General features: G+C 50.0%; 1 protein-coding gene across 3 annotated transcripts in view; it reads right to left on the reverse strand.

Moving 5' to 3' along the window:
* Positions 1-27525, reverse strand: part of ZDHHC14 (zinc finger DHHC-type palmitoyltransferase 14) — a 220874-nt gene that overhangs the window by 84100 nt on the left and 109249 nt on the right. For all 3 annotated transcript variants that reach the window (XM_037126031.2, XM_037126032.2, XM_053668713.1), the window contains exon 2: positions 10831-10991. In XM_037126031.2, the coding sequence (XP_036981926.2) occupies positions 10831-10991 (161 nt within the window). The remainder of the gene's footprint in view (positions 1-10830; positions 10992-27525) is intronic.

Raw genomic sequence — 27525 nt, forward strand, 5'->3', positions numbered from 1 at the left:
GAGTATATCAATAGCCTGGGGGCATCCACAACAGTGAGGGCCAAGCAAGACACCAAGAGCAGCTTGTCTGGCAAGTGGCTCTTGGTTGAAGCATATCCCCAATTCAGACCGCAGCCACAAAACATGTACATGGTTATTAGGAAGCAGAGTGTGGGATGGCCACCTAGTGAGGAAGGAAGAAGGGAAGGAAGGAAGGAAGGAAGGAAGGAAGGAAGGAAGGAAGGAAGGAAGGAAGGAAGGAAGGAAGGAAGGAAGGAAGGAAGGAAGGAAGGAAGAGCAAGCAAAGAAAGAAACAAAAGTAAAGAAAAGAAGGAAGCCCTAGAACACTCGACCCTTCTGACCCGCTCTGTCACTGACGTCTGCTGCCCGGTGTGGCCAGGGCCCCAGCCAGCACCTGCTCGGCCTCCCTGGCCTCCGCACCCAGGCCGTCTCCTTCCTGTTCACTGAGTCCTTTGCTTCCTCTGGCCCCTAAGCTGCCCTTCTTGCTGCTCCACACTTGTAATAAGAAAATGCCTCCCACTTCCAGGCACTCCTTTGACGCATCCTCTGGGGGGATTTCTTTCCTAAAAAGCTTTCTGGCCTCCCTCCCCCCACCTTCACACCCAGCACCCTCTCTAGTGTGGCTGGATCTCAGCCCAACATGCCCTGCCGATTGCTGGATGAAGTGACTTCCCTCTGAAACCTTATTGATGGACTGGCTCACACCTTCGCTCAAAAGAGCTATTAGATCACCCTCTTGCTTCATCCTCCCGAGGTACCAGTTAAAGTAACAATGACGGTAATATTCCAGTGAGTCATTTCAATATCTCACTTACTGCGCAGCACCTACAGCTTCCTCGCTGGTGTGTGTGTAGCTCTGCGTTCTAAAATTACTGACAGAATATATCTTTCCTTCGATTTAAGTAGTTGAACGGGCTAAATAACCTTCTAAACTATTTAGATTCTTGGCTTTGCATGATCAAGCAAATGAGGAAGAAGGACTTATTTCTAGAATCAGAATGATAATACTGGAATGGATCTTTGCACTCACTCAGTGTACTGTACATACAGTGGAATCAAGGTCCAGAAAAGTTAAAACACTTCTCAAGGTCACAGTGCAGGTAGATGAGCTGGAATTCAGGATCAATCTAACTATAGAGCCATAACCACATAGTTGACAAGGTCTGGAAAAAGTCCAGCCCATTGTTAATATAACGAGAATAGTTTGTGCAACATCAATGCAACCTGGTAGCCAAGGAGCGTGGACTGGAACGAGCATGTGTGAGCAATGATGCCTGTACTAGTCAGTGGGGGCGGTAGGTGCCATTGGGTATGTACCGGGGGCCCTCATATTCAAAATGACTGCGCGAGTAGAGCAATGAATCTGCATCAGATTTTGCATTAAGCTTGAACATTCCCCCATTAAAACTATTTGGATGATTTAGAAGGCCGTAGCTATGGGCAACTGGTGATTGTCAGCTTCACCACGACAAAACACCCACTCATGCATCACGTCTCGTGTAGAGTGTGTGGCAGAACACAAATCACCCAGGGACTCAGCCCCCCTACAGCCCAGATTTGGTGCCCTACCACTTCTGGCTTTTCCCAAAACTAAAATTACCTTTGAAAGGGGAGAAATTTCAGATCATTGATGAGATTCAGGAAAATACAATGGAGCAGCTGATGGCAACTGGGGGAACTGTGTGAGGTCCCAAGGTGCCTACTTTGAAGGGGACTGAGGAGTCACTGTCCTGTTTACAGTGTTTCTTGTCTCTTGCATCTTCTTCAGTAAATTTCTCTATTTTTCATACTGCATGGCTAGTTATCTTCTGGACACGCCCCACCACATTTTCAAGAAAAACATATCTGGACTTTGAAACCAGTAAAGTACTATCTGAAGAGAACAGTTATTATTCATAAGTAACACTAAAGAAGAAGGTGCCACTTACAGGTACCGCAGAGAGGTTGTTACACTGAATGCTCAAAGCGAATGACTCTGTAGTTAGCCAAACTCCTGAAAATATCAGCTGAGAGCATAAGAGGAGGGGAAGCAGAGGCTGAGGCTAGAGGGGAAGTCCCAAGTTCCATCACAGATCACGGCACGGTCATGGTCACAGTCACCACTGGGAGGTGGAAAGGCACCCAGGCTGTGCTTCTCAGCTTTCATGGAACCACTGCAGTGTTGTCTAAAATACAGTCTCATTTGGTCTCTGGGTTGGCGCCTGAGGTTCTGCTTTTCCAGTACGCCCCCAGGTGGTTTTCATGTGGCTCTTCCATGGACCTCGCTTGGAGTAGCCAGCATTTAGAAATTCAGTTTCAGAAGCCAAAGTCCAAGGGGTAGGACCTGGACATGGAGAAAGGACCCCAGGGCTGGAGTCCTGGGCCTGTCACTGATCGGCTCTGCGTGAGCACAGGTAGATTTGTACCCGTCTCCCTCCAAACCTCAGGTTACAGGTCTGTAAACCGAGGGGGTCGGTCGTCCAGGGCGACCTCCATGATTGCTGGAAGGCCCCGTCACTCAGAGCACTGCAGCGGGCCAGCACGCCTGCAGTCAGAAAGCCCTTTTATTAGCTCGAAGGGTTCCCTGCATTGGCAATGCCTTAGTGGCCCCAGTGGGGTGAGGGTGGGCCTTCCACTTCCATCACATGCTCCAGACCACCTGCTCTTTCCTTTGGCCTATTCTTGAGCCACGTGGTCCCAATTTTTCCACCCCTGCATGCCATTTGATCCTCCACTTCCCCTTCCTGCGGCCTCTGGCTTCCCCTGCTCCCTGGTGGGTGACCTTTTCCTCACCCTGGCTGTTTCATCATACCCCACCCCCTCCATGGCCTTGGGTACAGGAATGATTATAATTATAGTGCATTTCTTTTCTTTTTCGGCAAAGCATGTTAACACTGCTCCATGCCATCCTTTGCTGATTGAACAGAAACTTGAAAGAATGCGGTATCGGTGCTGAGAGAGAGAGAGAGACTGATTCTGCTCATCTGAAACCAAGACAGGCTGTTGCTCTGGGAGAGGGTTCCCAATTCTACGGAAAAGATTCCAGCCCTACATCTGTGCACATCCGTAAGTCACAGCATCAACGAGACTAAGAGAGACACCCCGTGGATTCAGGAAACACAGAAGCCACTAACATACCTCCGTGGGTTTAGGGATTCAGAGTCCTAGGCTCCGTGCAGTGAGGTCACACGGAAGTGTGACCTCAGCAAGTTACAGAGCTCCCCCTTCCCTGCATTTCTTTTCCTGTAAGGAGCGGGAAGGTACCCCTTGCCGCCCACAGGGCTAAGTGGAGGGCTGAGAAGACAACTCTGTAAAGGGCATCCAGCCAAAGGCAGAGCTGTGGGCGGCTGTCTTGGTCATTATAATTCTCCACGCGGACCATCACACAGTGTCCAGGTCCTAACCTCATAAATAAGTCAACATGTTTGCATCAGAAACTGGCTTCGCTTCCGACACCGTGTGCGTGTCCCCGCCAATGTGGATTTCTGTAGGGAGAAGAAATGGCAGAGGCTCTGATGACCTTCCTGGATGAAAAACACGCACCCTTCCGAACCCTTGGGAAAAACAGAATCTCTGGCTCCTTCCTTGCCTCAGAACTAAACCCGTCACATCTTGCAGCGTTTCCCCGAATGCCATCCTTGTGACTGTGACATCTGGTCCCCAGCTCTCCCAGGCTGGGCTTTCTTTCTAAAAAGGCAGTGAGCAACTCTGAATTTGGGAGCCGCTGCCCCTCCACACTGCTTCCTCCTCCATGGCATCAGTGTGCACTACATAGTTCTAGCATTTCCCCCAAGGAAGGAATCTACTTTTTTTATTCCTAGATTGCCGGTTTGTTCAAAAGCCTTTGTCTCCCCCTGAAGATATTTCAGACACAGAGGGACGCCCCCACAGCCCACTCTCCTTAGGCCCTTCACGAACACCACGGGGAATCTGGACACCGAGGACACTCAGACTGGACGAAGGGCCCACACTTGCAGGCAACTCCCAGAGAGGTGCCAGGCTGTCTGGGGTTTACCTGCCCGTCTTCCTTCTCCACCCACCTGGGCCCAGCGTTTGAGAACCAGTCCTTCTGGTCACCGAGGATATGGTGAGAGAGGGAACAGGTGGGACGGGAGAGCTAGAGGGTGGAAGATGATGATAACTTGACAATCAGGTGGCAACCAGAAGTGCCACCGGCTCCAGCAAACCAAGAAATGTCCCCAAGGCAACTAGATGGCAGGCAGTGCCGTGCTGTGGTTCAGAGCATGGACCTGCACTGGACTCCCAGCTCCGGCCAAGTGACCTCTAGTAAATCCCTTTTCTTTCTGAGCAGCAGCTCGCTCCTCAGTGAAACAAGAGCGTCTGCAGTGACTGGACATCAGCGAGCAGCTATTGTCTTAGGTGAACCATCCCAGAACGAGCACGAGTGGCGCCGGGCACAAGAGAAGCGCTTACTGAAAACCAGCCATTAATGTGGTTCTACCTGTTCATCGTGGGCCAACAGACCAACTGCTTTACAGGAAAAGCACAGGGGATGATGTATTGTCATGAACACAGGTAAGTGCTTGAGGTGGTGCCCTGAAGAGAATGTCTAAAAGCCAATGAAATGGCACTGCAGTACCTCTGGGCAGACCAGGGCCCAGAGCAGCAGGGAAGCAGGACTGGGGAGGCCGGCTGTGACCCCACTCTGACCAGCGCGCTGACGCCCCACAGAACGGGCCCGCGACGCCGGAATGACCAGTGTGACCAAAACTACACAAAGGATGAAGTGGGGTAACTTTGGAGGTGAGTAGGGGATGCAAGTGGGACCTGTGGGGAAGGGTCAGAAAATGCCACCTTCTGCAAAGAAAACTGGCGAAACCAGTCAAATTAATCACCTAGGATGCCTACCATTTTTTCTTTTTTCTTTTTAGTATATTTAGTATGCACATTTGGCATACAGCACACAAAGCGACTGCAAAGCGTATGGAAGATTTAATCAGAGATCAACCACAGCCAACAGAGTGATTGCAAGGCAAAAAAATAAGAAACCATAAAAACTTAAAGCAATGCTATAGTGGGTACTACCAGTAGAAATAACCAACACAGAAAGAAATCAATAATGGCTTAAAAAACATATGCGGTAAAAAAGTAAATCACCAGAAAATTTTTGTCTGAATAGAAATAATAGTTCTATAAGAAAATTCATAATGGCAACATTCATGATATTTAAAAAGAAACCCGATCAATTAAGAAACCTCAGTTATAAAGTTTATGAAGAAAAAGAAATTACTCCAATAAAAATAATTTTAGTATAATAAAAATGCAAATGGAAAAAATGGGAAGTTGTTTAGCTTTGCGATAGAGAAAATGGATTAAGGTCTTAAATTGGTTTCACAGTGTTCTCAAGAAGTATCCAACAAAAATCCATCAGTGTCGTTAAAACTGCAATTATAACGGTTCTGGTCAGAAACACAGAATTAAGGTGTCTTTGGGGGAAAACATCTAGCAAGTCAAACTGGTGGCGACACCATCATCGTGTTCCCACGGAGCTCTGGGTGGCCCCAGCCTGGGGCCCCAGCTTCCCCTGATCCAGGGGCTGCGGCGCCTCAACCGTCCACAGGAGAGGCAGTTTGAGAACTAATGTGGGAAATGATGCGAGACAAACTTTAGTGTTGGCAATGGTGATTGGTTCTGTGCACTACAAGAAAAACTGCTGGACGAGAATTTGACCAAAAGAGTGGGGAGCGGGGAGTGAGAGGGGGAAGGAGGAAAGGAGAAGTGGGGGAGGGGAAAGAGGAGATGAGGAAGTAGGAGTGAAGAAGGAGGGGGAGGAGAAGAGGAGGGAGGAGGGAGGAGGGGGGACAAAGAGGGAGAGAGAAGGAGATGGAGGGCCCGACACAGACAGAGAGGAGACACACACATGAGCACACGCATGCACTGTGTCCAGCGGACTGGTGTTCTAGTTGGGCAGCAAAAAGGTGCAGAGTGGAGGTGATAATTATTCACACAGGTGACTTTTTAAAGGCCACCCGGCTTCCTCTGATCTGATTCCATCCTCACCAAGCAAGAGCACTTCCTGGCAGCAGGGTTACCTGGACACAGGAGAGAGTTTCCTGAGTAGCCAGCCTCGTTTTCGGAACTCAACAGGCAGACCAGGTCACTTTTCAGCCCAAGCTGCCATCCTGGCTTTCGTGTCCTTAGCACTGTCCAGGGACAGGGAAGAGAGAACACAGGCACGGGGAGGTAAGCAGAGGTAAGCCTGCTGCTTCTCCCTGATTTGCTCCCTGGAAAGGTCTATCCCTAATGGAAACAAAACGCTTTGATCCCAAACCAGCTGCTTCGTGTCTGACTGCCCCTGAGTGAACTTTAAAAATCTGAGTTTCTGAGACTAGTTTCCAAGTGGGATTCTAGGGAACCTGGCGACACCTCCTGGGACCCCTGCTGCCATGCTTTGCTGTCTTTTCAGCTGCAACATAAGTTATTGAGAAAGTTCCTTCAGAAAAAGAGGGCCTTTCAAGAGACTTGCAACAGACTCTGAGAACAGAACGTCCTGCTCACCACCTCCTCCTCTCCAGGAAGCTGCAGGTGGGGAAGCAGTGAGGGTCCTTGGCGGGGCTCTAACAAATGACGGTGCTCAGCCGGCTGGTTTCCAGTGGCTGTTACGGGCCTCTATACATAGAGGTGTACTACGGATAATCAGAATTAATAACCCTAATAATGAGAAGTTTCCACATCTCATTTTTCACTTTTTAGTTACAGCGCATAAAAATAAATGTGCTAAGCTTTCACTGAGACCCAATCTTACGTTCCACAGTCGAGAAACACAGGGCGGAACTCCTCGTGAAGTATCAGAGCGCTCTGATCCACCTCTGCCGCTTACGCCTGTTACGCTGCAGGCCGCTTTTTATGGGAATCTGTGCTCGTGGAAGGTGAGAGAGAACTGGGTGGCAAGGAGAACTCCTCCTCCAAGCACGCTCCCGTGCATGGAGCTCGCCCTGACAAGAACTCTGCAGGATGCGTGTCATTGTTCCCACTGACAGATCAGAACACGGCGGGGGTGGCATTTAGAGAATGAATGACATGCCTAAGGTCAGGCAACTTGAGGGTGGGAGCCCACCTTCCTCTTCTCTCCCTTCCTCTCTCTTCCTCCCTTTTATTTTTAACAGGTGCGCTGTGGCGTGACTTACACATCGTAACTGTTATCCACTGTAAGTGGGCAGTGGCTTGGCTTTTGGTACTTCATTAGCTTGCACCGCCCTCACTGCAATCTCATTTTAGAGCGATTCACGACCTCAGAGAGCTCTGTCCACACCCACTCCTCCCAGCCCAGGCCAGCCCCGATCCACTTCCTGTCTCTGCAGACTTGCTCCTTCTGGGCACTTCATTCATGTAAGCAGAACCACACAGACCCAATATGCGGTCTTCTGACCTGGCCGCTCGCTCTCTGCGTGACGTTTTTAAGGTCTACCCATGTTGCAGCGAATGTCAACACTTGGCTCTTTCTTGTTGCTTGCTGGTATCTCATCTGAGGATACGCCTTGTGTTTATCGTTCACCAGTTTCCCCACGATGGACACTGGGGTTGGGGCCAGTTTGGGGCCGTTAGGTATAATGTACATACGGGGACACGTGTTTCCATTTCTCTTGGACCTATTCCTAGGAAGGGACTTGCTGGGTCATAGGGCACCTCTGTGCGCAACTTCGGGAGGGGTTTTGAGGAACTGGTTTCCGGAGGGGCTGCCCCGTTTTCCATCCCCACCAGTCAGGCATGCGGGTTCCCACTTCTCCCTGTGCTCACCAGCATTTGTCTCTGTCAGTCGTTGGATTAGAGCCACTCTAGGGGTGTGAAGTGTTATCTCACTGCAGTTATGATTTGCGGTGCAATGATGCTCAGCATCTCCTTATGTGCTTATTGGAGATGAACAAATATCTTCTTTGATAAAATGTCTGTTCAAAGCTTTATCTATTTTTAGATGGCTTGTTGCCTTATTATTGAGTTGAAAGAGATCTTTATATATTCTAGAGATAAGAACAAGATGCTTTACCAGACGCACGATTTGCACATATTTTTTCCCACTCTGTGGCTTGTCATTTCATTTTCTTAATGTTGTCTTGAAGGACTGAGGTTTTCAATTTAATTAAATTCAATGTATTGTTATTTTTCTATTACAGATCATATTTTTGGTATTGTATCTAAAAACTCTATGCCTAGCCCAAGGTCATGAAAATTTTCTCCTATGTTGTCTCCAGCAGTTTTATAGTTTTAGCTCTTATAGTTCAGTCTCTGATCCATTTGGGATTAAATTTTGTATATGGTATGAGGTAAGGATTCAAATTCATCTTTTTGCAAATGGACAACCAATTTCTTTACTTGTTATGGGTTTCTTTGGATTTCCTATTTCTTCTTGAGTCCTATTTCTTTGTCATTGTGGCTAAGAATTTGTCCATTCATCTAAGTTATCTAATTTGTGCCATAAAGTTAAAATCCTTTTTTAATTTCTGCAGGGTTGATGGTGATATCCCGGCTTTCATTCCTGATTTTGGTCATTTATCTCTCTCTCTCTCTCCTTTCTCTCTCTCTCTCTCAGTGGGTGGGGGAAGCAGATGGGTTTTGGCAGGGAGGAGATGATATAATTAATTAACATTTGTCAATTTTGTCGACCTCAAAGAACTATCTTTTGGCCTCACTGATCTTCTCTACTCAGTTTCACCGATTACCACTCTCATCTCTGACACTTCCTTGCTACTGCTGGCTTTGAGCTTGGTTTGCTCTTCTTTTTCTAGTTTCTTGAGGTGAGCGGTCCAGTTACCGTTTTTTCCCATTCTCCACTCCCAACCAAGCCAGCCCCCCAGACAGGGAGGCTGCTGGTCTGCAGGTAGAACCCCCTCCCCCCCTCCCCCTGGCATTCAGGGTGGGGATGGAGCAGCCTCCGGGAGAACGCCAGGATGCCCACTGCTCTCATCTGAAGTTCAGCAGTTTTTCATCAAGAACCTCTGCTTTGTACAGCCGCATTCCAAATGCGTGAAATGACGGGCTCTGACTATTTTTGTCCTTACTACTTGTCATTACTATTTTCGTCAGTGCTGTCATTACCCCTCGGGGAGAGGATGTGTTGAGCTGGTCATTTCTGCCACGCCCAAGTCCTGTCCCTGAAGCCCCGCCTCTCTCCTTGGCAGGCAACGCAGCTGGGTTTCACCCTTCACACCCTCTAGTTCTCTCTCTGGGGGGCGCAAGGGCAACGCTAGTCATAGAAAAAATAGTTACCTTGAAAAATATTGCTCTGAGGTTATCAACTGTGTGCAGTATATATATATTTTAAGTGTGCTTTAGTGAACTCCTCACCAGCCTCCGTGTTAATAAGGGTGGATGGAAACTGCCTCGCGGAGCCTGCATTTCTAACAGAGGCCCCAGGGGCACTTTCCCACCCGCCCGCAAGGCAGACACAAGGCTGGGTCCTAATCTTGCTGACTCGGCAGAGGCTCCGCACACTACCGGGGAGGTGGCATAGAGAACTGGATCACAGCAGGAGGAGGCTGTGACCGGTGTGGGGGCTGGGCTCTGCGCACACACCGCACTCCTCGGGTAGAGGGTTGTCGAGCTCCTGAATGCACGCTGCTGTGACCTGGACACCGACGAGGTGGTGACTACAAGTCTAGTTCTATTCGGGGAAGGACACACTGGGCCTGCTCACCCTCTCTCCCCTCTGACAAGACAAACCTGGAGAGAACGAGGGCCGAGATGCAGGAAACCTGGGTTCCAGGCGCTGGCGCTGCCACTTTCTCCCATTTAACCTCTTCCCCACAAACTTGCTTGGAAGTGATCAAGTTCAATGATAGCTTTTACAAATTACGAACATGGTATATATGTAAGGCCCTAAATGATGAACTAATACCCCATCTTGAAATCCCAAGATGCAATGACAAAGAAAGAGATGTCTCCCCAGCAGCAGAAAGAGATCTTCCTTCCTCTTCTTCCATACCTCAGGGCACGAGAAGGCTGCTGCCCACCTGACCACCCACCATGCGTTCCCACTGTCAACTCCATCACTGCTCCCCTCCCACGAGACAGGGACAACGGTGGAGGTAGGTGCTCAGGGGAGGACACAGCTGTGCTTCAGTGCGTGGGGAGGGCCGACCAGAGCAGATGCTTCATCCAAGGCCACACTGATACCTCCTTACCCTGTGCACACGGGGATCTTTCAGCTGAGCGAGCCTGGGCAAGGAAGCCCAGGGCCCTGGGGCAACAGGGAGAGGACCGTCTCTGTCATCGACCTCTCGTCCCAACCTGGCCCCTCCGCCACTCCTGTCAGATTATCCATGTGCCACACCAAAGCTACGAATTCACAAATGCACAGTACTGGGGGCAAGACAAAGCTTTCTTTTTAATTTCACTTCAGTATATATCACAAATATGTATGTCTATTATGCCATGATAAAGAAATTCTGGATCCCAGGCTGCATAAATAAGACAGTAGTCCTAGCTGTAGCCTTCCCGGATTCATACTATGAAGACCAGAGTTGGGCTAAGGTGGTCATAAAAGGGAAGGGAGAGCAGGCGCTGGTAAGCACTGACCTTCACGCCTGACTCGGACACTCGGGTTTCACGGGAACGTCGGGAAGCGGAGCTCAGTGGCCATGCCCGGGCTGATGGCACCACGTGCCCGCCTCCGGGGTGCCGGCCCTGGGCCTTACCTCTGGCTGCTTTACATCCCACCTCCTACTCAGCTCATCCTGCGGCAGAGCGAAGGGAGCCTTCGGGGACCCCACCCCGGTTCCTCGTCACCGTCCAGTGCCCTGCCCCTCTGGCACGGGCACCTCGGCCCGGCCTCCACACCCGGGCTGAGCACAGGTGGGGAGGGGTCAGAGGCTAAGGGCGGACCTTCGGGGTTACCTATTTGCCTTTCCAGATCGGCAGCTTCGTCAGGCGTGGCTCGCGGGAGGACTCCAGGGTCACTGAAGCTGGTGCGAAGCAGGGTCCCCATCACAAAGAAGAACAGAATGCCACCAACCGCGGGAATGGCAGGGGTGATTTTCACCGCTAGGTACGGGCAGCTGCCAACAGGTTGGGGAGGAGGAGGGGAGGGGAAAAAGAGAGGAAAGATAATGTCAGGATTCAACAGTAAGCAGACTGTTTTCCAGGGAGCTAAAGGTTACTTTGGAGGAGCAAAATTAATTTCCATTAAAAATTCATCTATGCTACTAAGCATTTACCTCTGGGGAGGCCCACATTCTCTCCTGTAGAAGATTCAGTGCCCCCTTCCCGGTCACAACGACCCAGGCCCTCGGCTGCCCCAGCGCCACCCTGCCAGGACGCTGGTGGAAGAACCACACGCCCGCCTGCACGATCGGTGTCGGGGCCCAGAGCCCGCACCCTCTGCACGGCAGATACCGCTCGTGAATCCGTGTGACCCTCCGCCCGTCCCCGCAAGTGCAGAGCAGAAGGAGACACCAGCTTCGAGCGGGCCTCTCCTCACGGTCAAACCACTTCAGGCACTAAGTGCTGAGAGCTGCGAATTCACCCTCCAAAGGCGCAAAACCATTTTTCAACATTTTGGAGCTAATCTGTCCAAAAGAGGTTAATGGATGATGGAAATGCATGTGCAGGACAGTTTCCAAAAAGGATTCCAAGGGCTTTGGTGGCTGGGATGTTCTAATCTCACACCCCTCAAGAAGGTGCCCAGGCTCCCCTGGCAGATTCTGGCCCGTGAGCCGACATGCAGACTGACTGCGGTGAGTCACGGAGAGGGGACCTGGGGACAGACCAAAGTCTATGCCAGCGGGGCTCTGGGCACCCAGGGGCCAGGGCGACTTCAAGTGCCACGTCCTGGCCTGCTGTCACTGCTCCTCGATGCCACAGAGGGGGCAAGAGGCCAAACGGGAATGAGCTTGAAGCCTGGAGCTGAGTGAAGGGTGGGATCTGCAATGACCATGGTCGGTCTATCGTCACCGCACTCAGCGACATCATGGGCCCCGAGGCACATGCTGTGGAACCACAGAATGGTAACATCCAGAGTGGAAATGTGCCCCCCCGACCACCCACTGTGTCAGTGACACTGTCCCAGACACTGAAGACCAAACGGGGCTGAAAAAGGCTGGCTCGGAAAACTTCGCTCAAGACAAGGAGGTGACAGAGGCTCAGCCGTGGGAGAATTGGGGGCTGCACCCCACCCCTGTGCAGGGGGGTGGTGAGGCCCCTGATGGGATGGCAAGGGGATGTCCAGGCCGTGAGGACCACAGGCCACGGTCCCCTTTGCCAAGGCCAGGAACTGGCATGTTAGAACACCAGTCTTAAAAAGAGGCGAGGGGGCTCGCTGCGAGCCGAAGACCAGAGGCCTTTCCTGAGTTCCCTGCTCTGAAGAAACCCAGAGACTCCCCAGCAAGTTTAAGAAGGTGGAGGGTGAGCCCCAACTCGACTGGGCAGGGTCTCCTGCCAGCAGGCAGCCTCCAGAAGACTCGCGTGATTTACGCAGGCGAAGACAGGTGGCATTTCTAACATCGCTTCCCTGTCTCCCACGCCAACCACCTGCAGAAACGAACCGAACACACACACACAAAACAACGCCACGTCACACTCTGCCACTTGTGACCGCTCTTCACTGGATTCACAGGAAAGCAGAAAAAACCACTAACTGCCATTCCCGCAACAGTGTGACCCGCCCACGCTCCCAGACAGTTAAGGGCCTTTTTAGCATCCTCAGAGGGTCTCGCAGGAAAGCAAATTTGGCAAAGACAGCAAGAAGATATAAAGAACGTGCATCCAAAAATACAGGTATATGAGTGTCTGACCTACAGAAATCCCCTTTGCAAAAGTAGCCATTTACCTTATGAAAAGAACCCCAGGTCCAACTAATTTTGCTCTGTGTAACATAAAGAATCAGTGCTTTTCCTTGAGTGTCTCAGGCAAATACGAACATAATTAATACCCTTTAGAAAGATAGGGCTTCCAACCTTTCTTAAAACATTGATTTTATGATTCTGGGTACTGAGAAGCTTCAAGGTAAATAAGCGTTTAAGGAACTGGCAAATCACACTGGTGTGATTTGCTCCTGGGCTTGTAAAGGGAATATTTTCCCACCTGCACGAGTCCTGGCAATGAGAAAGAAGATTTTGAAAGATGTGGCCTCGGGCACAACTTGTACTTCATCTTGAGACACGAAGAGAATAAAAGACTGGTCAGAAAATGACTGCCTTCCCTTTAGAGATTCAATATAAAGTGACAGTAAGAATCACATTTACACTGCAGTGAACTCTGGATCCAAAACAGCCTGCCTCCCCGCTGTGAGGTACACGGCAGGGCAGCGGGCTACAGACACCTTTTCAGGGCGTGTCTACGGTGTTCGGTGGGGCACCTCGGGACCACGACATGGAGCCTCTATGACAAGTGGCTATTACAGATCGATCACTTCAGTCTATTGATTAACTAAATCTCTGTGATAGCAGCCTGGTGTTAATATCTAGTCTGAAGGAATTCAGACTCTAGAAGATCATTAAAAGGCATCTGTGTCATACAATATGACATTGTCTTTGATAGTCCTGCTGTCAGATGAAAAGCAACCTTACCCTGTGTTAAGCCTTAAAAACGTGCCACAATCAGAAATGAACAGAGACCACACTGAAGGCATAAAATTGACCCTGGTGCCACTAGATTTCAATTCATATACATTAGCCCTAAAATATTTGTTTGAGTCTAAAAGAATTACTCTATGCGGCCTTTTCTTTTTTTTTTTTTTTTAAATGGTTAGGGAAATGATCGATTGTGTAGAAGAGAATTTTCCAGAATTAAAATTCAGAAATCAACAGAAGAACGAATGCCTGTTTGAACAATGGGAGAGAATAAAACAGGCCAGTGTTCTTCTTTATCGTTACAAATGAGGGTGAATAACAATTGGTACAGTTGTTCTGCGACGGCACCCGGGGCACAGCTCCACCGCCTGACAGGGACAGAGCAGCCAGCAGGGCGTGACCCACCCAGGGTGCTTGAGCTGTCATTTATTGAGTGCCCTGTGGCTTCTCCAAGGACTGGGAAGGTGGTTTAACAGATGTTAGGTTTTGGTGTTCGTTTTTCCCTTTTGGGTCTGAAATGGAACTTGGTTGACCTCAAATTTTGGTTCTGCAGACAAGTTATTGAGTAAGCCAGGTCCTAAACCCTTTCTTCCTGACCCAAGTGCACTGCGTGGGGATGAGGGGGGCGAGGGGGTACCGACCTCCCCAGGCCAACAGCACTAGAGTCCTCGCTGTCACCTTTGCACCCTCTTCCCGCCCCCCACGAGGACGTGCGCTGCCCTTGCTAATGTCTGGCGTTGAAAATTCGAGATCGATGTCTTTAGCCTAAGGTCTGTGTTCCCGGGAGCAGGCTCCCCTGCAGGGACCCCGCACTGTGCTCAAAGTTATTTCCACGTGAGTGCTTATTAATTGTCTCAGCCCTTCCGGGAAGAGAGGAAGAGCCTTGGTGACAAGGAAGTGCCCACCCCCTGCCAGGGCATCTTCTCGCTCTGGTGCTGGTCAAATCCCACGGGAGCCTGAAATTCGACATTTCTGGCCTCCCTTTTTCATCTGGTCCTGTTCCCGCCCCTGCGTGAAAGCTCCGGTGGGTCGGGGACTTTTCTGGTTGTGCCACTGAGGCGACAGGAAGTTGTTTGGTCGCATTGGATGGCGGCGAACAGTCTCACTTAGGCAACTAAGAGAGTAGCAGTCCCAGACAGTGGTGGCAAGTTCGGACTCGAGGTCGAGTGAAGCCGCCCCGACCTACCCCTCTGGCCAGGTGCAGTTTCTGGCCGCCGGGGTCTCAGGGTAGAAGGGGCCGCACAGTGTTGGTGAGGCTGCTCCGTCACAGGTGGCTTTGCGCACTCGGGGCCTGGCAGATATTTAAGTCTGGCTCTCCGAGTCTGCAGGTAGTTCAGAAGCACCCCCTCCCCCGAACCCGAGTGCACTGCCCCCAGGCACTGCTGCGCTCCCTCCCCCTTCTTACACAGAGCGCGGGCAGCCCTCTCCCTGCCCACGGCTCGCCCTCCCACCGCTCTCTGTCCCCACTCCCGGCATCTCAGGAACTGGACTACACGGGATTCCTCGGCTCTGGGCTCCTCTCACCCGGGGGACAGCTGGAGCAGCCAGCCTCCTCAGCCTGTGCCTGCCGCAGGCTCCCTTTTCAAGGGAGCCTCACCCCCCTGCCAGCTTGTTCCACACGTCTCTGCTCAAAAGCCCACAACGACCCCCGTTTTCCTGCCAAATGACGTTTCAGCGCCTTGCCTGGCATCCGCATCCCATTGCACAGACGGGTCTCACTGCCTCCTCAGCCCCACTCCCCTTCCCTCACGTCCGGGGACAGGCCGACCCCTCAGCCTTCCCGCACGGTCCCTGCCCATCCTGCCCTCGTGTCTGCAAAGCCCCACGCCCCATGTGAGCTCCTTAAAGCCTCCACAACTTCTAGGGTCTTACAAAGACATTGCGAGACTTGCCTCATCCCCAAGCAGAAGTGACGGCTTCCTTGTCTGAACCTCTGCAATGTTTTTGTTTTCCCCTCCCTGTGGTGCTTGTGGGTATTTGTGAGGTCCTGCAGGGGGGGACCTGGTGCTGTCTGTCTACCTGTGCGCCTTTCACGGCCCCTGGTGGATGTTCTACAAACACCTGTTGAGTAACTCAATGAATGGGACCCATCGACTGAGCAAATTTCACTGTCACACGGAAAAGGGGAAATTCCAATCAGCCAAACCCACAACGCCAACAATGTACCTTGTGTCTAGAACTCACTTCTCTGTCTTCTCAACTTTCTAGGTCTGTGACTTTCTTCAAACAGGTGCCAAGGACCCACCCTGTCCAGGAAGTGTCCACAGCTGAGTGTAGGAGGAGTGGACTCTTCCTGGCTCTGAGCTGAGTGTGCCAATGAGCACATTCCCTAGCACTAACTAGAACCTCTAACCCCTCCGCATGCTCAAGTTCTAGCCAATGAAACACCCAACGTTGGCACAACTTCATACAATCTGAGGTGCTCTGGACAGTCCCCTATCTCAGGAGTTTCTGTGTTATTTATTTTCTCCTTGAAATCCTGGACAATGCTCTGCATAAAAGCAGCAGAATTCACACCCCAAGCAAACCATGAAATTAGTGCTACCCGGATCCCTTCCGGCTGCTGCTCAGAAAAACAGAGAGTGTCTGCCATCCTTCTGGTAAAGACTAGGCAGACCCTGCCTACCACAGCCCGCTAGACCGCTGAAGGAGGCAAGACAAGTGGGGCATCTCTGCCAACCCACTCTGCTGGCAGGGCCTCGTAGCTAGAGCACTTCGAGAAGGAGCAAAGGAAATGCTAAGCCCGAATTCTGACCACTGTGCATGGCTCCTTCTCATCTCTGAGCAACTGTGCTGGGATCTCCCGTTCAAGTGCCGTCTGTAATGAGGGGCACTCCTTCCGTAAGGGGCTGAACCCCAACACGAGAGGATGATGCAGCTGCCAAAGCTATCACTACCCACTGGAGTCCTCTTTCCGTCTGAAGAACTGTGACCTACACACAGCCTGGGGCCATGCCCGAGACAGACGGGGAGCGTCTTAAGTCTCCATGAAGCGTTGGGAGGAAACACGCAAGAACCTGAGAGCACGCATCTTCATAACGTGAAAGGAATGAGCTGGCATGGCATCAGACCAAACAAATGCTCACGAGAAGAAAAGCCCTGGGGACGGTCACGCCCATCTCTTCGTGACTTTGATAGGACTGAATGCCTATATGCCTGTCACAAGCCCTTCACTCATAGTGCCTTGGAGGTGAAGACAGGGCCTTCCAGGTTCTAAGGAGACAGTGCGGCTCTGCCAGAGACTGCAGGGGGCGCTTTCCGTCCCAGCGGCTGTCTTCTGGGCACTATACTATCTGAGGCCATGCAGCTAGCGTGTTTTGTTGTTAACTGTGGCAAAGCCATGTTACCATCAAACAGACACCAACACCCCGGAGCCAGTGCTTCCCGGTAACTCCGAATTTGTATTCAACGATCATCGCACACACTGTGATCTGACGTGAAACTGACTCCTTGGACAAAAACCCTGGGACTAAATGTCTTACACATTTCAGATAGGAAACCTGGATCTCATTATCGGGCAGCTTGGCCTGTTTTTCCACAGGACATTCTTTGGGGGAAGATTAGCTCTACTGAAAAACAAAAACAAAACAATATTAACAAGATGAAGCAGAAACATTAAAACCAAGTGGCCTTTGGAACAAAAAGTGGAGAATCTATTTCCATATCAAAACAATTCGAGTCATCTGTTAATATTTTGCCTGCACAGGGAGGCACATCCCAAAAAATACTGTCGACTGTCACTCAGGACGGTAACCACCACATGGCCAAGGTCAGGCACTTCCGTTCTGCCCTGTGTGCATGGAAGCACAAGTGCATGAGCGCTCTTCTGTACACAGCAGGGCTCGGCTGGTGGCTGCAGTTCGTGCAGGAAGGGGGCGTGGCCTTTCTTCACGGACGCTGCGCTCCCCGAGCGTTGCTGTGTCTCAGAAACTGCAAGGTCCATCCATCACGTCAAATCTCAGAGTCTTCGCTGCCACGCATTTCCATAATAAATAGTTAAGGCCAATAATCATAAATAATCTGGGCCTCTGACTCACACGTCTGAAATAATAACAGGGTAGCCTTGTGAAGAAGGGAGGTGTAGGGTTGCAATAAAAATGATCCTTTTCCCTTTCCATGAGTCACTGTAAAATAAATGTATTTTCCATTTATAGGCAAGGACATAAGCATCATTAACTTTATGATTTGTTCCTTAATCACATACTTAGAAATGCAGCATTACAGGGCAAAGATAAGCACATTACTTGATGAAAAATAGACAGAAAAAGGACATTTTAGAAATAACATCCACTCACAACACTAGAATGGGGGAAAAATCCTCAGTAGATGATTTCATAAAACTCCTAAGGCTGCCACCCCCCAAAAACAGCCCATGACAGCACCCAGTGTTTGCATGGCCCCTTGCACATGATGATGAACCTAACAATATTATATGGAAGGAGCGAATTTAAGTAAATAGACCCAGGGACCAAAGGGGGGAAATATAACAAGAGAAAAGTAGAAGGAATAACTCAAGTGCAGAGAGAAGGGATGGGTAAGAGTGGAAAGCCCCTTATAAATCTGCAGAATATAAAGGTGACTCAGCACACCATCGAAACCTGCACAGGCTCTTTTTTACAACAATCTCCATCTACTCTCTCATCTGACAGCAGTAGTTTTAGGCTCACTGAGGGAAGAAGGCAGGAGAAGGCCACCCAGCCAAGGAGAGACCCACTCTAAGGAATCTGGCTCTTCCCTGCGGTCCTCCCCAGCTAGATGCCTGCATTCCATAGAGATATCTCCAAACACAGCCCAGTCTTGCCTGAAGCCTATAGAGCACTTGTGTGACAGTCAGTGTCATTATTGTAACTCTGGGGCCCCCAGACCACCAGACAAGTCCAACTGTAGACAGAGAACCTGGGGATCTCTAGTTCAAAAATACAGGCTTCAAACTGAAGTATTACACAGCCCAGGTAATCAATCACCTACCACTGAGAATGTGCGAGGGCTTGTTAGGGGAAACTGGTGCTTCACAGTTTTTGCCACGTGATTTTGAGTTTGGTTCAAAATTCCATGCAAGCAAAGGCTTCTGGCTGGTGTGTAAACAACAGGAGGAAACCCAGCATTTCTCTGCCTTGAAACGAGCTCTTCGTTGTTGAGTTGCATGAGTTCCTTATACAGTGTGGACACCAACCCCTGACCGGTGTATGACTTGTGAACAGATTTCCCCAGTCAGGAGACTGCCCTTTTGTTTTGTTGATGGTTTCCTCTGCTGTGTAGAAGCTTTTTAGTTTGACGTAGTCCCATGTGTTTATTTTTTCTTTTGTTTTCCTTGCTTGAGATGTGTCCAAAACATATTACTAAGACTGATGTTAGATAGCTTACTTCTTATGCTTTCTTCTAGGAGTTTTATGGTTGCAAGCCTTACATTTAAGTCTGCAACTCATTTTGAGTTTATTTTTGTATATGGTATAAGAGGATGGTTTTGTTTTGTTTTGTTTTTTTACATGTATTTGTCCATTTTTCTCAACACCACTTGTTGAAGAGACTGTCGTTACTCCCCTGTATATTTTTACCTCCTTTGTCATAGATTAACCGACCATATAAATGAAGATTTGTTTCTGAGACCTCTATTCTGTTTCATTGATCTATGTGTCTGTTTTGGGGCCAGTACCATACTGTTTTGATTATGATACCTTTGCCATAGAGTTTGAGATCAGGGAGCATGATACCTCCGATTTTGTTCTTTTCTCCTTTTTGTTAAACTTCCTGGGGTTGACTCTGGTTCACAAAATTATACAGGTTTCAGATACCCAATTCTATAACAAAACTTTATTCTTCTTTCGAGACTGCTTTGGCCATTCAGGCATCTTCTGTGATTTTATAGAAAATTTAAGAGTATTTGTTCTAGGTCTTAGAAAAATGACACTGGTATTTTGATAAGAATTGCGTTGAATCTGTAAACTGCTTTGGGTAGTATGATCATACAACTCAATAATAACAACAAGTAAATACACAAACAGTGGCTACACCAGCAAAGAGGAAGGACATCGACAAGGACACAAAAGTCTCCCCCGGGTTTACTGTCTCCAGGGGTTGACAGGTGAGTGTAGGACAGAGTCTTATCAGACATACCCAGACTGAACGCCACCATCGGGGGAGGGGTCTCTGCAGCTTGTTTAGTCCCTGCTGCACCCCCAGCCCCCCAGGCACTTCCTGCTGCAGAGCAGGCCCTGGAGAAATCCTTGCTACATTAAGCGTAATAAGGTCACCAGAGAGCAGGCCTGAGAGGTCAGGGTCCACGCTGTGTGTGGGGACTGTGGGATGATGGACAGCGAAGACTGTCATGCAACTGAAAGGTATAAAGAAGCCATGGGTGGGGAGGAGCACATGCTGGTTCCGGTGCACTCCCGACTTGTGCCAAGAACACACTTCCATTCCGCCACGGTGCCCCTTGGCTTAGTGTCCCCCCAGGCACAGGGAATAGGGGGCAATTAGCCTTCCTTCTTCCTTTTGCAAAGGACAAAGAATTACCAAGTCAATTTCCCTTTGTGATATTTCCCTAAGATCAGAGAGGAACTGAAGATTTGGTTTTCAGCAAACCCATCATCACAGACTGAGAATCAACTATACAGAATAAACACGAGCCAGAGCAGCCAATGGTTTGGGCAGAGACGCACACGAGTTTGGGGAGCAAAGCTGTTTCGGTCGTAAACTCACGAAACAACATGGTGTTAATGGCAGAGGCACAGCAACCTGGAAAACAGTACACAGCACTTATGTAAAATGGAAATACACCGCCTTTGACTACAGGAGAGAAAGCCTACACCTGAATCTAAGACGATAATGTTCTATCTCCCAAAAGGAGAGAAATAAAAACCAAACCAAACAAGCAGGTTGATAAGCCCACGAAGCCTCTGGCACCTCGTTGGGGGCCACTGGGCGAAGTCAGCCTTAGGAGCTAGTATTTCAGAGGAAAGCGAATTTAATTAAGTCCTCCAAGAGTTTCTGGACACTGGGTTGCCGGGGAGGGCTGCTGACTTATTTTTCCCTTCTCAGCATTCATACACAGATGATTCCTTTTTCCCCACCCAAAATACTGCCCACAGTATCACAGCCTATTGTTCTTCCTGAAATGCCCTTGACCTACCAAGTGCTGAAGGCACTCCTCCCTGCAGGGCGGGGAGGACCCCACCAGGCAATTATCCAGCCCCTCGAAGGCAAGGTCAGAACAGACAGCTGCAGCGGCAAGTCCAGCCTTGTTGGACACAGATGTGGTCCCACAGTATTTCACATACGACCACAGGACCACACGTAGCAGGCAGTAGGCGGGAAGAAGGCAGGGAGGGGCTGAAACTCTCCATTTTTTGACCAGGAACCTATGTTTCAAGCAGTTTCACCTATAGCATTTCCTGTGTTCTCTACAAAAAGTCCTTGGTATTACTGAGACCACTCGCTGACGGGGAAACTAAGCCCTAAGACTTAGGCTCACTAATCCAGGGGTGTCAAACTCATTTTCACCGGGGGCCACATCAGCCTCACGGTTGCCTTCAAAGGGCCAAATGCAATCTCTACTCCTTAACTTTAAGTAGTTGAAATTACATTCGGCCCTTTGAAGGCAACCGCAAGGCTGATGTGGCCCCCAGTGAAATGAGTTTGACATCCCTGCTCTAATCTGATGGAGGAGACCTAGCCGGTCAGGTTCAGAACCAGAATTCAGATTAGATGAGTGGTCCTCAGAGCCCATGTACCCATGATACATGCTCTCAACTGTCCTACAGCGAAGCCTGTGTCTGATTGGCACCCTCTACATTTTCTTGGTAGAATATAGTAACAGCTGCATCCTTTTTTCTTCATGATCTCAATTACTGTCATTATATGTAACTAAGAACGCTTGGAAAACCTGACCCTTGATTCAGCCCGATGGTGCCTTGCCCAGTTTGGGGAGAAGACAGGCTCGGGAACCATGGGCCCCTTGCAATGATGGATGGCCAGCAGATGGGCAGGAAAGGGACCGATCGTGGACCTGCCAAAAAGACAGCTAAGTGCAGGATCCTGACTGCTGTGAGCATGGACTGAGGCCCGGCACCTGGTCAGAGCAGTGGGAGGCGGCTGCTGACCCAGGGAAGCTACAGCCACCAGTGCATGGGACACAAGGGGAGGGACGCAGTGTGGTTTCTGCACCTCCAGGGACACACAGGATGTTCTGCTGCTCAGCAGCCCTGAGCCTGGGTTAAGACTCATCAGCTCTGAAGGTAAGAATATTCCTCTCGAGCTCTGCTTCCCGGTTCTGCCTGATGAAGGACAAGCTCCATGGTTTCTACACAGAGCAGTGAGTGGGTCCCTAGGGGCCGGGCAACCAAGCTCTGACCCTGAACGGTGAAGACCGCTCCTGTGCCTTCAAAATGTCACACAGACAGTCTTTATGGCCTTGCTTCAGCCTTGGGGGGATTCAGGTGGGGGTTTAAAGCTAAGGCAGACCAGTCGTTTGTGAAAAAAAAAAAAGAAGCTTCCTAAAATTCCCAGGGTTGGCCCAATGTACACTCCGCCGGGCAGGTGGGATGCAGACCTCCGGAGAAGACAGGGGGTGGGCACAGGGTAACACCAGGAAGTCCCAGTGTTCCTGCCAAATGTGACCAAGTACAATGGCATTCTTTTTATGAAACTCCCCAGAGCTCTGGGAGAAAAATCCAAGAAGACCCCGTGTTGTGGACCAAATGCATGCTCTCACCACCCCCTTACCCGGTTGTACTTTTCAAGTATATTTTCTGTGGTTAAACTTTCATATTGTCTCCAGTTTTCTTTGAAGCCACACAGTTCTGAAATCAACATCTCAGATGTGGGACTGTTAGTTAAAACACCAAAAAAGGAGGTCAAAAGGCAAACTAATATTCACCAGTTCTGGGGAAGTTACAAAAACAGCCTTGTGGGGTAGGGTGGAGCAGCCCGTCATAATTAATGAGCAATCACCAACAGGGATTCCGGCAAAGGAAGTCAGACCTGGCTCTTCTGGAAGAATTTTTGGACGGTGTTACTGCAATGATAGACCCGTAACTGCCACCGCCAAGGATGTGGCGGAACTGGCAAAGCAGATGGCAAGGCTGGACCATCCCCTGGGGAGCAGAGCGGCACCCAGCAAGGGGAACCAGTCAGAAGGGAGCTCGGACCCAGACCTCAGTCATCCGGGGCAGAGCCACCTGGTCCGGTTGGCAGACTTAGTGAGCCCAGAAGTGTCAAGTTCTGAGGGTGGTCTTTCATGTTTCCAGAGACGATCGCCTGAGAGGGCTGTCCTGTGCCTGCCAAATCAACACTTCACGCCTTAACCCTTGTGAGACTCAATGATGGCAAAGCACAGAGATCCACCAAGCAGGGACAACGATGAAGACGATGACGATGAAGAAGATGAAGATGATGAGGACAATGAAGAAAAAAAGAGGAGGAGGGGGAGAAAAAGAGGAAGAGGGGGAGAAAGAGGAAGATGAGGAAGGAGGAAGATGAGGAAGGAGGAAGATGAGGAAGAAGAGGAGGAAGAGGGCAAGGAAGAGGGGGAGGAAGTGGAAGAAGAGAAGAAGGAAGAAGAAGAAGAGAAGGAGGAAGAGGAGGAGGCGGCGGCGGCTCTAGCCTTCTTTTTCGGCACTCTAGCTCAGAGGCAGGAGCTTGTGTGTGCAGTGCTTATTTTATTCTGGAAAGTTCTAGAAGACTTTTTCAACCCATTTCCACCAGTTTGGCTTTTGAGCCCTTGGTCCCTCAGGGGGACGCAGGCCCGCTGCACCGTCCAGGATGAGAGGGACAGTGCTGTCTAAACACAATGGTAAAGTCCAGCGGAAACAAAACGGGCTCAGAGACAGCAGTGTGCTGACTGCGGGGGTGGGGGGTGGAAAGGGTGTAGCGGGGATAAATGGTGATGGGAAAAATGCAATTAAAAAATGAAAAATCAATACAATGGCAAGCTCTGTAAAAATGCTTCTTGGATGAGGAGTCCTTGAGTAGGACCCCTGAGAAAATGGGTAAACTGAGCCAAGGAACCAATCAATCACTGGTCTTCTGCAAATGAAGTGAGAACTCAGCCTCTCTTCCTAAGTAGACGGGAGGAGCAGAGAGTCCGGGAGGAGCAGAGAGTCTGGGAGGAGGAGGGGACGGTGAGGCAGCCTGTCCCCTGCTGATGGCCACCTGCCTCAGGTTGCCCAGCTCCTGGGGGGCTCCGTGGAGATTCTGCAAGTCATGTCTTGGCCACTGTGCGGACAGAAGACCCACAGATGCTCCAAGGGGGTTGTGACCTCCCAGGTATCATGAGCTGCTGCTCTTCGAGAGGCGGCTACATACTCATGTTCGGACACAGAGGGACCCTCCCCAGCGGGCTGCCCCAAGTGTCTCAGTGTCCCCAGCCGCCTCACCCCTCTCCCCACACCCCATGGACCAGGCCAAGGCCCAGCAAATGAAGCTGTCTGCCCCAGTCGGAGGCCTCCAAGTCCCAGACCTACAGGCTCTCAAACAACCTGGCCCTCAGCTCTGCCCACAGAGCTGGGATGCACACGCATTGGCCTCATCCAAGCAAGCAGGTTCACAGTCACTGAGGTTGGGAGGAGGAAAGGGGGCCACGTCGAGGTGAGGCTGGTGCAAATGGAGGGCCGGATAGGGAAGCCCCTTCCTCATCCATGAGCCTGAGGGTGGGTTTGATTGCTAAATGCTGAGACAACCCCTGTGTGAAGAAGGAAAATAGTCATGACAAATGGGAGAGCGTGAAGGAGGTCCTGGGAGAGACTGAGGAGAGGTACCATCCCATCCCCCGCATTGCCTGGAGTCTGAGAACTTCACCTTGACAAGACCGAGCAGACAGACAGTTGAGAGAAGACCCCGACACAGTTCCCCCCTCGACCCTGGGGGGTGGGTCCAGAGGGCCACCAAGAAGAGTTCCATGGTGTGGGGAAGACTTTAGACAGTGGAGTCACACCAGCTGGCTTCGAATCTCCGAGCTGGCACCTGCTCTGTGGGCCAGAGAGCCCTGCCCGTGGGGGTTTTATGGCAGCTTCATTACACAGGCATTACTGACTCACCCTCCAGCCCCTCCCCTCCCTGACGTCAGGGTGGGGGCGGGACTGAAAGCTCCAACGCTCTAATCACAGGTTTGGCTCTCTGGGCTACCAGCCCCGCCCCCCACTTAGGTGCTTTCCAAAGTCACCTCTTTAACTGACAAGAGACAACTTTGTTCCTCTCATCCCCGAGGAAATTCCAAGGGTTTCAGAAGCAGTGAGCCAGGCACCATGGACCAAGCCCAAATACATATTTCTTTCTATAAATCATAGTATCACAGTACGGCAGTCAGCCTCCTGATGGCTCCAGGGGTCCCTGCCCCCAAGTATTCACAGTCACCTTGCGTGGGGGCTGACCCTAGTGACATGCTTCTAGAAAATGGCAAAAACAATGGGGTACCACTTGCAAAACTAGATTACAAAAAACCCAGCAACCTCCCTCCGGCTCTCCCTCTCTTGCTGGCTCTCTCAGAAAGAAGTCTGCAGTCATGCTGTGAAATGCCTAAGGAGAGGCTCATGCAGCAAAGCTCATGACGGTGGCTTTGGCCAGCAGGCTCCTGGTGAGTGAGCCCAGAAGCCTTGAGGTGACAGCAGCCTCAGCCCTCCTTTGATTTGTGCCCCATGGGACACTCTGAGCCAGGGGACACCGCTAGCCCGGCTGTACTGGATTTCTGACCCAGAAACACAAGATAATAAAAGTGTGTTGTTTTAAGCTGCTAAATTCTGGGATAATTTGTTACACAGCAACAGCTGACTAGCACAATGGCTCTGTCAGGCACAGACTACATTTGGAAATTACAAATGCCACATAAAGAGGAATACTCTTCTTTCTACGGAGCATAGAATGGCATCACGGTTGGTGAGCAAGGCAATCCTCTATACCCATATTCTATCTGTGACTTGCTCTGACTAGCCAAGTGGCATGAAGGAATCCTTCTGGATGGAAAGAAAACTGGCGAATGACTAGTTTGGGCTCTGTCTCTAATTAACTGAAGCCCGAGTTACCTCTCCATAGGCCAAATGGCTATGTTCAAGATGATGTGAAAATTTTATAGAAACAATGACCAAGACCATCTGACTTCTTAATATGTAAAGAGAGATTTACAAGGAACTAATAAAGAAAGAGAAAGCATATGTTTACGCTCAACCATGTGCCACGGAAGGCACCTTAAAATTAAACTAGGGAGCTAGAAAATGGCTACCTCTCAAAAAACTGCAAATAAACAGAAGTCAAAAAAGTGAGCATTTGCTAAAGAGCCTCCATTTACCCACTGCATTTCTTTAATCCTGGGCTAGGTACCACCAGACATCTCCCCTGCCCCACCTTTTTTATTTCCTAAGAAAATATTGCCATCTGTTACATCAAACGGTAAGAGAGAAACATTTACCAGTGAGCCTTAGTGTCTGAGTGAGTGTAAAGGATGTTCTTTCTGGAATCAGGCTATGCCCATGTTCATGCTTCTGTGGTTTAAGGCTGTTGTGAGTGGCATAAAAAATAGTCAAAAGTCTCTGTGGTGGGGTTCAAGCAGCAGCTGACTAGACATATTGCTGTCCCTCCCTTCTAAGTCCCATTAGGACTCTCCCTGATGACACAAAGAGAAAAACAATGTCAAGAGTAATGACGGCAGAAAATAAGAGCTCACCACAGGCCAAAGTCCGCGGGTTTCCGTTAATATACTGCGGACAGGGAGAAGCTGGGAAAGACATTTCTGGATCACACATTGCACATTACAGAAAACCTGAAACAGAACGAAGCACATGCCTCCCCCCCCACCCCCTGCAAAGGGCAGGAAAGGACTTAACCACAGAAGAAGAAATTAAAATGGCCATCAACCCCACGAGTCATCAAATAAAGGCAAATTAAAAATAGCATTTGTAGACTCACATTGACAAATGCCCCTTAAGACTTCTGAGAGAAGGAGGTGGGGAGAGAGAGGGAGGAATGGGGGTAGTTTAGAGGGGGGAGCAGAGAACGGCCCCCCTCCTCCCAGTGGGAGGGCAGGAGTGCGGAGAGGAACGCAGCCTTTGTGGAAGACAGTCTGGAAACACACCAAGAGTCGGACGGCTCAAGGTCTCTTGTCCTTTAAGCCTTTTCTTGATGGAAAGAAGGTAAGGGGGTTGGGGGGGGGGAGGAAGTGGGAAGGAAGAAAAAATAATTTACAGTAAGTAAGTCTCTAGGAATCATTAAAAAATAACTTTTAAATTACTTTTTAAATAATAAAACAAAAACTTTGGCAGCTTTTTGAGACCAGAAAAGAAGTAATTTCCTTAAAATCTATGCCACCAACAACAAGGCCACTGAATTTCCTTTTCTGAGCCAGTCTTTCCTGTGGTAGTTTTTTCTCTATGATCACAGACGCAGGGAATGGGAGGAAACGACAGGGCCCATAAACAAGATGACACCCCCGTCCCCACTTAATGAAAGAGCTGGTGTGAAGACAGTGACATTTGTCACACCATGCCTGTGTGTGAGCACAGATTTACCAGTTTCACTTAACATCTGGCTTTAATTTGAGATCGTGTACAGGGGTCTACACTCTAATTGTCTGATGGTAGAATTTCGCATTCAGTTGTGAAAGCCACTTTGATCGGTTTGGCTTCTGACCTAATGTTCGTACTTATACAGGCAGGAACCTGCGCACTAAGTAGGTCCAGGGGCCTGAAACGAAGACGGCATTTAACTTCTACCAGGTCCTGTGAGCAGGCGTTGCAACAGGTGATGAAATAGTCACCAAGCCACGTGTCAAAGGTCATCTCAGTCGTAAGTGAAGGGGGCAAGCCAGCCCATGACCACCTCACGCCAGCGCTGGGTGTCTCTGTGCAGCCCGGCCTTGTGAAATGTTTGTTTAAGTGCGACCTGTTATTCGCAAGCAGTTTTCAGGTGAACTAGGTGAATGCGGCCATCTCCAAAGCGTCTCCTGTACTGAACAGCCCTAGCATTTCTGCAGCAACCATTCTTCAACATGCACAGATTGAGGGGGGGGCAGCCCGCTGACCCAGGCTGGTGAGAGGTG

The sequence above is a fragment of the Artibeus jamaicensis genome, unplaced genomic scaffold, assembly GCF_021234435.1.
Source record: "Artibeus jamaicensis isolate MK-2021 breed Jamaican fruit bat unplaced genomic scaffold, CSHL_Jam_final contig_497, whole genome shotgun sequence".
Lineage (NCBI taxonomy): Eukaryota > Metazoa > Chordata > Mammalia > Chiroptera > Phyllostomidae > Artibeus > Artibeus jamaicensis.